Source organism: Necator americanus, chromosome II (genome assembly GCF_031761385.1).
Source record: "Necator americanus strain Aroian chromosome II, whole genome shotgun sequence".
Classification (NCBI taxonomy): Eukaryota; Metazoa; Nematoda; class Chromadorea; order Rhabditida; family Ancylostomatidae; genus Necator; species Necator americanus.
This window is the reverse complement of record NC_087372.1, coordinates 14339614-14350230: the sequence shown is the minus strand read 5'-3', so window position 1 is coordinate 14350230 and position 10617 is coordinate 14339614. Positions and strand designations below refer to the sequence as shown.

Sequence of the window (10617 nt, the reverse complement as noted above, 5' to 3'; positions counted from 1 at the left end):
GCAGAGAAAGAAATCTGTTTCAGAAAACTATTCTGTTAGACAATTTTCTAATCTGAAATCGTTTGACTAAGCAGACATTTTCTTGGATTTTCTCACTGCGTATCGTTCGAATTTCAAAAATTTCAAAATTGAATTTTCGAAGAAGAATTTAAAACCTTCCTAGTGCTTCCTCCCGGAAATATGCACATCATGTACAAACTGAATGCCTATTTCCGTTGTTCTTAAACGTTTCGCTAATTGACCTAACCTTAACAACCTAACAGTTCTTCGTTAGTGAGAAGATTACGAAACGACAATTTTCGGTTTTGTTGAGATAGAAGTTCAGAATAATAACGCTCAGAGGAGAAAAATTGCAATTATAGTTTATTATTACAAAATATGGGTTCTTGTGGAATTCGACGCCATGACATTCTGAGTAACTAACGAATCTACCTATATGTCAGTCTAGTTTTCGACCTACTCAGAAAAACGAAATAAGATGGCAAAGAGACTGTAGGTGCAAGTTCAACGGAGTAAATGGAATGTATGAGAACGCACGCATTGAACACAATGATTAAGAATTCCTCACAACCCACTGGAATAGGGAATCGACGACTATGATGTAGATATCTCAAAGAAGGCAAGATTTTGAACTCTTTTTCATTTAAAGGGAAATTTCCAGCCTTCTTTCAACTTCGCCTTCTTTAACGTATGCAAAAGCGGACAAGAAGAGTGAGAAGAGAAAAGTTTACGTTGATAAATCTACTTGGGATGCGTGAACTTGGTGTGACTTCAACCAAGAATCGCAACGGTCCATGAATGCGCATGTGAGCTACATAACCAGTTGAGGGGTCAACATTTCTATGGAATTATGAAAATATTCCATAGAATCGGAACCATAGATTGGTGAAACATGAAAAACAAGACAAGCCGCGAATTTTCTGAGCAAGATAAAACTATTAAGAATTATATTTTCAGTTTTAATCTGGATCGGATACCTGTCGCCGGGTGTAGCCAATGCTAAAGGAGCTGCTTCTATCTATATAATGTAGAACATTTTCTGCCCAGACATGCTTGTTACTAGTTTCAACACATTGTTTACTACTTTATTTCCATATGAAGGGTTGTTTACTACTTTATTGGCACGTAAAGGGAACTGAAAAATCAGACAAAGCGTTTTTAATCGTCTCTAAAAGCAAAGTCAAAGATTATTAGCTCACCTAGACCCTTAGGGAATTGAACGTGAAGCACTTACCCTAATTGGCTCTATATTTGAAGCAGAAAATCTGATAGTACATATAAGCGTCCATAGACAAAGCGGATACACCAATTTCGACGGAGCTTCGTGCACATGTACTTTCTGACAGGACAGAGATTATATGCAACTTAAAAACAATGCGTGACACTTGTGTTCCGTTTATCGACTGTACCGATTCAGTTCATTCAAGGGTAGTCTTGCTCTATATGCAATAAAGTTCTGTTAGCTAGTGTCTTAGCATCTATTTTGTCCAGAAATATCGATGTAGTGAGGCTTCTTGGCGCTTCTCGAGGTAGCGGACAGGAGGCCAAAACGATCTTCTGCCTGGCCTGAGTCGTAAGTGGATTCAGGGAACACACTTCTTGCAGATAAGGAAGAAATAAGTTCTGTCTGGAGATATGTAGCCTTGACAGAACGCAGTAGATGTAGCGGCAGCGCAGGAAACAGTAACAGTAAGAAGAGTCTCCTATCTCCAGAGGAACGACTGGTAGTGGAACGCCTGGAATGATGGGGTTTCAGGCTCCACCTTGGCCGCCAAAGCGGAAAACATTAAGGATCACGATCTGCACATGCAGTTTAGGTTAGCTTGCATCGAAAGCGGCCATTGAGGATCTAATGATAAAAGCCGGGAAGATTAAGTGCGATGTCATCGGACTGACCGAGATCTGACGACTGCGTCCATTGGATACTGGATGTAGCCCTGGAATAAAACCGCCTTTAGGAACATGTGACAATAGATGTTTCAGTGAAGTCGGTGTTCTCGACAGTACGGGTGCGGCAATACGCATCGACTCTTTTGAGCAACTGATGACCCGAATCGGACGTTTACTGTTGAAAACATGTGGATAAGCACCACAGCTTTGAATATCTTCGCCGCTTTGCTCCAACATCAAGCTAGGAAGAAGAAGTCGAAGCTTTCTATATGCACCTAATGAAGTTCTATACGGTACCTACCTTCTACAAGATCATGCTTTGTTATCCCAACGGAAGATTTGGCTTAATGAAGAACCTTGGAAAGGTTCACATCGGAATGGAACTACGGTCTTGAATGAAATGACCAGGGAGGTATTACTCTAAGCTGTGAATTGATCTGTGAGGCGTACGTAGTCAAGTCTCCCCGTGAGGGTATGGTGAAATTGACTGCATTATCGTCGGTTAAAAGTAAAATGTAGCAGATTTCGCCGCTGTACCAAAATTCTTTACGGGATGGGACCATCGCCACTTTAAAAAAGATTCTTCGTCATACGCGAAGCGGAGAAAACTGCAAAGCTCACAAAGAGAAGTCCTGAGATCAACTGGAACCTCTTTACTTCAGTAGCCGCCTTTTGCAAAGATACAGCCGGAAAGCAAGGACGACGAATATAGTCTTCTCGTAGAAGATTTTCTCCAATGTGCGAAGAAAGCAAAGAGTTCCAGAACTACAACTTCCACCATTCCAAATACTAAACCCTGAAAACTTCCGTGTTGATACACCGAGCTGCATACAACCACGGCTAACGCCCGGGCTTTCAAGGCTTCACACGGAAGTGATAGGGAAAGACCTCAAAGAGGGAATAGGAACAGTGGTGGCTGAAGTGATAGAGGCGGTATTTGTAGAGAACGTTCGTTACGCCCATCGGAAATTAATCATAGAGCAAAATAGCCGTACTGCGGAACCAAGATGAGACAACTGCAGCATTGAGGAAGAGAGGGATGTAGAAAGTCATTCGCGACTTCTGCTCAGATCTCTTCGACAGTCACGTCCACTGCCTACTTTACATCTGAGGGAAGGTAAACATGTCATCCCAGAGATCCTCCTTTCGGGAACCCGACGTGCCATCATGCTGGTTAAGAATCGTGTTTCAGTCGATCCTGGCAAGATCAAGCCTGTACATCTGAAAAACATATCTAATACCAGAAAAAACGTGCTGCAGCATAAAATTGACAAAATCACCTAATGTGCTTGCATGGCGTCTACACGCACACCGTTTCGTGTACCCACCGTTTGAAAGCTCATAGAAATCTCGCGAGAGTGCAAAATGTCACTTTCATGGACTTGATGAAGGTTTTTGATCCAACCGAGTTGATATCGTTCTTCGCGGCTTTTGACAACCAGACATTCCTACTCGATATGTGAAAGCACTTTGTGGGTTTTATAGCAACTTCACGAAAGAATCTTCTCCATTCTACAATAATGTCACAATAGATGTGAAGAGAGAGGTGAGCAGGGCGACACATTCGCACCCAAACCACTTGGTGCGACCCTCAAAAAGGTAGTGGGAGGATTGGAATTCGATAACACGGCAGTGCGAATTCATGGCCGTAAAAGGATCGAGGCTTAGCTGAACCTGGACAAGACGATGTTCATAGGAAACAGATGAGTTTCTTGTGCCCCATTCAAACTTGATAGAACGAATGAATCAGAGTGTTCCAGCTGTACATATTTAGATCAGAAAATTAGCATAATGAACGAGAACGATGAACCTCGTTTATGTTCGCTCGCAACTTCTTGCTCCATTGTGCTTCGTTACGGTATCCATGGACAGCTGCAAACTCATCCTCTCATTTTCCTCTGCGGTTGCTGATGCCGCTTCTCGGTCAATATTCATCAACCAGATTGACGAGTGTGTTTTAAAATTCTTTAGTGGAGCTCAGCGAGGAGCCTTAGCTGTTATGGAAGACTAATAAGAAATTTGGCTATGGTTCAAGCGAGTCGATAAAAACTTGGGTACCCACCTGCCAAGAATCAAAGATGGGCGCACATGGACAGTGAATAACATGGGATTGAGGTGAATCATTTTATATTTCACCCATAATTCCAACACTCTGTAAGACCGCTCACACTACCTAGCTTAGCTGCTTCTTGGGAAATTGACTTATTTGACGAATCTGAAATGTTTTTTGTTCTCGTTGACTTCCATCATGATTTTTTTAGACTATTTGAAGGAACAATGAAAACCTATGCATAGCAATTTCCCGGCCTTGATGTAAAGAATGAAACACCAGGGTAGCAAAACTTGCTGCTTCACGAAAATATGAATCTCATTCTTGTATGATGACTTGTGAATGCGGGTTTACCGGTAGCTAAAGAAAAATTCACAAATATTAACTACTTGCTGTGTATAGGATTACACCAGCTTGGTTTTTTAAAGTGAGGAATGAATACAAAAAACACATTCTTAGAAAATCCCACGATCAGTGACGAATCTCTATGACGTGATTTACAACAGACCGCAAGCATATGTTGTTGAAGTGTTTACATGTTGCGTGCGTTGTAAAATTGAATAGCTTTTCCTGCCAAAATTACGGAAGGCGGATATTTATATGGATTTTATGGTAGCTGGAAGAATATACCAACAAAGAGTCAGAATCACGTTCTATCCGAAAATCACATCAAAAGCGTCCATCTGATTATTCTTAGAAATCCAAAAATAAGATGAATCGGAAGTTTTCCAAACAAAGTAACATTTTGCACCCGTAAAAATGAGGAAATAGAAGCGAAAGAAGGATTTATATCAGTCGTGCTCGTCCGAAATGTTCATCACAAAATTCTTTTTGGTATTTGATGACAAACTCTGTGCGTATGTAAAAGCGGTAAGACGATCTCGGGCGGCTCAGCACTCGGCTCAACACATTAGTGCAAAGAGTTGCTGCGTAGGGCAAGCTGATCAGTCTGGTGCCTCTGACCCATCTGATTCCTGAATTTATGAGGGTTATTTTGCGTTTTCGTGCTGCTGCTTGCAAAATAGCTCTCACAAATCTTAACTATATTATTGAAGGGAATGAATTGTCGAGAATTACCTGAATTCTGGGATTACATAAGTTCAATAACAAAAGTATGAAAATAAATAGAGCAATTAAGAGGGATGTAAATAACTATAATCTTTTTAGAAAGAATATAGACAAGAAATCCTCATTATCTCTTTTTTCACAGGATCTTCCTTTCTCTCCTTTATCTGAATGAATGGAACAAGATTTGTAAGAGCTATTTTGCAGCCCTGACAGGTCTTCTATCCCTTTCTGTTTCAAATCTCTACGGAATTCTTCGTTATTATTCCTGATGTAAAACATTCCACATACAGATTTATCAACACAGAATTTCTCCTTGAAAAAAGGGATTCCTCGAAAAAAGAAGAAAATGAATGCAGAAAGGAAATGAAGTGTCAATACTTTTTTTGTAGATTATTAACAGTTGAGAGCTGAGACAAGACATGCCGATTCTACGGACTTAATTAGACTTGCGCATTAAATTTGAATATATCATTGAAATTTCGCGACGATGAAAAAATTCAGTGCTGTTTTTTTTACACACGCATAAGCGTCACGCTGTGGATATGGAGAAAAGAAAACTTTGTCCAGGAGATTCCCGCTTCAGCTGCAAAAATGGACTGGACGTCCGTTCGAGACTCGAGCTAACCGGGGAGAGTTCCCAGCTGTTGCCATGTCTCATTATCCCCGAGTTAATTTTGTGCTCATCGAAAGAGTTTACGGATCAAAGAACAAATACTATTACAATTATAACGAGGAAAACAAATAAACTATGTTTATTTGAAGTAATTTAGTTGTTTCTTTAAAATTAAGAGCTTAAAAAAAGGTTAACGAGACATTAGGGAAATTAGGCAATCCTTTTCACTAATTATGCAAGCTCCATCATTAATTATTCTTTCACTTCTTCTTAACGTTTTTAGTCGAGAACGTCACGTCACGCTATCTACAGTCCCGCAGAATAACCAAGTATTCTTTTCAGTTTGTAAGAAGAGGAGCATGTAGGGGATCGCTCTTTTAGTAGAAAATAAGACCTTGCGCTAATTATGCCCGTTTTCAGACTTGTCAAAATGTCGAGTTAAAATGACTTGGGACTAAGTGCAGCAGCGAGGGCGGTTGCGTTCGAAGCGGCGCAGCGACGCAGCGCAGCGATAGCGGTAGGGGACAAGGGCGGACATTGGCAATTCCACATATCGCTGCAAACCAACTATGACCGATAGTGGTCTCGCCTCGATCCTAACCGCTAGCTCTACCGCGTCGATCTGAACGCAGTCGCTTACGCAACAGCCTTAGGTCGTTCTGACCCGAGTCTATATCATTGCACTTGCTGTCGTGCTGTACCTTGGCCGTTGCTGAACAGAGCACGGACTGTACGTTCTCCAAATATAGTGGCTACGGCACATGCTCAATCGGACGTTAGCAATTGGAGCAAGGCACAAGAAGAGGATATATACGCGTCAAAAGAGAAAGAGTGTCGATAGCACGACTTGAGCATAGATCGCACGAACACATTCGGTGCTGACCATGGAAAAATGGAGCTTTATCTGGGAAGTTAGGAAAAGTCCTGGATGGACAAGAACGGCAGTATGTGTGACCCTTCTTACAAATTATTCCCTTTGTCTAATTTCTAGTAGAATAGAAATTTCTATTAAAATTTCTGCGGAATAGACATTTTAATAGGATAGTGTTGAAGGAAATAAAAAGGAAAAGAGCTTAGTCTTAGAAGGATTAAGATTAAATCCTAGATTGTGATACTTTAGGATTTCAGTTGATCGATGAAGTTCAAACAAAAACATTCGCACAGCAAATCAGGCATATAATTTCAATATTATTTTTTAATCTATGAACATAGAAGTTAAAGCAGAAATCCCACGCTGATACCAAGTTATCTTCAATAGTATCGAAAGATTAAAAAAAGGTGAAAAATACGAATTCAAAAGAAAAAATCAAAAGAATGCTATAGTTTCGCATTTGCGGACAATCCAACACAACACAGTGGAGCTCAAAGTGCGACATAGGTGAGGATCAGGCGAAAGTACAAACAGAGGTGACATACAATCCTGGAACAAACAACAACTTGTTTATCGAGGCTTAAGTTGCACGCAAGCGAACCGCGGATCAGATTAATCTTTATGCAGATTTTGTGGATTACTTAGAGACATAGGAAGACATCTTCTTTAAAGATCCAGGGATTGTCCAATCATCAAAAAGGGGGAAATAAACTATCACCCAACGATTGAAAGGACTCTTCGTATGATTTTTTTTTGGATTTAATTTCCTCAGTTTTATTACTTTTGGATAAAAGAGCATTTTCTAAACTTTCGTCTCATAATATCTGATCTTTAATCTTTACAGACAACTTCTTTAACCTTTATAATCTTTACGTCATGGAAATGAATATATTTTAATAAATTCAAAGGAAGCCTCATTAGCTAATGCCAATTTCTTGTGGATAGTCATTTTAGGAAAAGTTTAGGAAGTTTTGCATGAAATAACGACGAATTTTGACGAAACGTTACCAGCGAAGTCGACGATTGAGTAAGTACTTTTACTCTCCAATGCTATGAAATAGGGTTTTTTCAACCAGCAGTTCCCACGAGTGGAAAAAAAGCAGAAGATTAGGAATAAATAATAGATTTCACTGTGGAAGAGATTCAAAAAACTTAGGTTATCCAAGAAAATTTATTGTTAAAGACAAAGTAGTGCAAAAATTCAGTATCCTATAGAATGTGATAATTTTTGGATGGTTGGAAAATTTAGTCACATCACTGCTGCGAAAAAACAAAAGACTTAAGATGGTGTGAAAGTCGTTGGTGAGGAGATAATCTCCGAGTGGCTGTGAGTTACAGCATTATCCGAATACTCTTCGTCTACTCACCACCTACTCTCTTTTTCAGGTATTTGTGGGAGGACAACTGTCGAGTTAAAAATTAATGTGATTGGAAGTTCAAGTTTAAGGTTTTCTCGTTATTCTGTCGTCATTCATACGACAAATATGTTTTTATTCGAGGACCACAGATGTAATCCGTCTTCTATTGAAAATAGAAGACTAGTTGCCAAGAAAACTTTCGTTTTAATTAGGCTCATTCAGTTTTTTTCACGAAATGATGCTGATACGGCTGGATATCACTTCATGAAAGAAACTTCGAAGAAACATTCATCAAACAGCCTGTGTATTCAAAATCCTAGAGATTATTTTCTACGGTTCGATGATCAAAAATAATCCACAGAAAAGGCTATAACTTGAAGAACCCACAAAATTCATTCTTGGGTGTATCCTATTTTCAAAGAGACTCACCGAACGAATATAAAACAAAATGGAAACGCCTTTTAAAGGAATACGATAGTGGTCCTTAAAGCTGCGCAAAAATTAGCAAAAGGATGGCTCGAATTTACGCAGTTTAGAGCTATTCCTAACTTCTAGCGAGTCATCATGGCATGGCTAAAGCACACCACTCATTCCCTTTTTTTGGCAAATTCTATTTCCCTCAAAATTATGGCACAAGAAACTGAAGAAGCGAGGTTATCTTCTGAGATTTTGTTTTAGTCATCTCATATGTCATGCCATGACTCTCATATCACATAATGACATTGATTTTTTTCACAAGCGAACTTTTATTGACGAAGAGCAATCACTTGTTTCTTCAAGAGATGTCGTGAAAGGTTCGATCTCCTTGTTCAGAAATTTGCTGACATGTACAATAGACTTCCAATTACTATGATGAAGTAACTGTGACATGAACCGCATCTTTATCTCAGAACCAAACTTACGCACATTTCAGTCTGATCCGCACAGTGTCTGCCAGGAATACTTCAACTAAGCAGCATCCTCATTTATTCGCTCAACTCAGTTTTCTTTCATTTCACCCAATGCCACCTTGGCTGTGCTCGCGGTAGCTTTGCGGCCTCGGAAGTCACGGAGCTTTGTTCCTGCTTGAAGCAGAGGACTGATCCAGGTATAGTGGCTCGATGCACAGCAGTGATGGGTAAAAGGATAGCTTTTTGGAACTCTGATTATGAAACCGACTACGGAGAATAACTATGCAAAAGATGTGCAAACATAGCTGGATAACGGACTGAATCTGAGCATTACTGACTGAACCAGGACATGACTGAATGAGTGATACAATTGTGTAAGACTCCCATAGATAGGGATAGAAAAGCAGGATGACTGCAATTATCTGAGGAGGAGGAGCGGTGATGAACTACTTATCGCAAGCCTCTTACCCCTCTCTATATCATCGTTGAACCATAATATTGTGCTATATAATAACGGGCTTAATCTGTCATTAGTACAAATATATATAGAGAGAGGAAGCGAGAGAGAAACAAAAAGAAGGAAGCGGCGCAGGCGCCACCCGCGCCATCTTAGTGGTGCGTCTGCGCCGAAAAGCTCCGAGAACGACTCCAGGATTGGTGGAAAAATCAGAACGGTTACTGCTGCAGAAGGACTGCGCATTAATTCCAAGCGGATTTATCAAAAAGTAAATATGTTGTTTCGTAACCGTGTTGTGAATCGTTTCATGGCTGATACAACGACATGTGATGCGTTCCACCCCTACCTAGTATCCCGTAAATTTTTTTCCCAGCAGATTTGCCTAATCAGCTTGGTAACATCCTTCATTCGGAAATTGGAAACAGTTATCCGTTAAATAATAGTTAACAGCTCACGTGATCTGACGTAGAACCTTATTTTCATGAATATCGTGGTGATGTCTATGTCATTCCGTGCTAGTAGATCATTCTGCGCCAATTGTTAGGAGAAAAAAAGGGAGAACTCACAATTTGATTAAATTTTAAATGATTTCACGTTTCGTTTCAAATTGCAGCGGTTTCGAAGTAATGTGGATGTAAAATCAAGTTACAACATTTTGTAAATGTAGTACTTAGCGTTTGTAAATAAAAGTGTGAAATCCCTCATCAGTACTTGACATTTAAAAAAAAAGCAAAGAAAGCGTTGTTAGAGAAAGGAAAAAGCTTATACTACGGGGAAAATTGACAGAACCTACCACAACCTTAAATTTTTATTGATCAGTGAAGCCGTACCGGAACGTTCAGACCGGTATATATACACATATTTAATTAACAATTGCCGCCTTCGTCGGACTCTAGAAATTCACCGCCATCAGCGATTTATCCTCTCAAACACCTTGTAATACAAAACGCCTCAGCACTCCAGAGAATCGAGAAAGAAATTCAAAAACAAGCTATTGTGATAGAGTAAGAATATAGTTCTCTTCGTTATTTTTGATCTCCTGACCAACGAAAATAGTCAATCGGAGCTTCGTCGGATGAATTGATCAGTCCTGTGTCGCTGATACAAATAACTTCTGGATTTAAATGAACGTTTTCAGCACTTTCGTTGTAGTACTTACATACTATGTCCTAAACCTTTCTTATTTTTGATTAGACGGGAACATTTCAGCAATTTCTTCGAAAGTTCCCTTAATTTTCCCACATATACTTATGGAAGTGTTGCATTATTTACTTAGGGTAGAATCTTTGATGCATATTGACGATAAAAAATGCGGAAGTAGTATACGGAATTGTGAGCAGGAACGAGCAGTTGACCTTTGGGATGCAAACTTAGATAGCTAACCGACTAAGGTAGAATCCAGCCTCCTAAGCAGTGATCG

General features: G+C 39.8%; 1 protein-coding gene across 1 annotated transcript; it reads right to left on the bottom strand.

Moving 5' to 3' along the window:
• Nucleotides 1–1818: 1818 nt before the first annotated feature.
• RB195_017825 (uncharacterized protein) lies at nt 1819–2127 on the bottom strand (the record flags this gene model as incomplete). Its single annotated transcript, XM_064184990.1, has 1 exon — nt 1819–2127. The coding sequence occupies one exon, from the start codon at nt 2125–2127 to the stop codon at nt 1819–1821; it is 309 nt and encodes a 102-aa protein (XP_064040871.1).
• Between the last annotated feature and the right edge of the window lie 8490 nt (nt 2128–10617).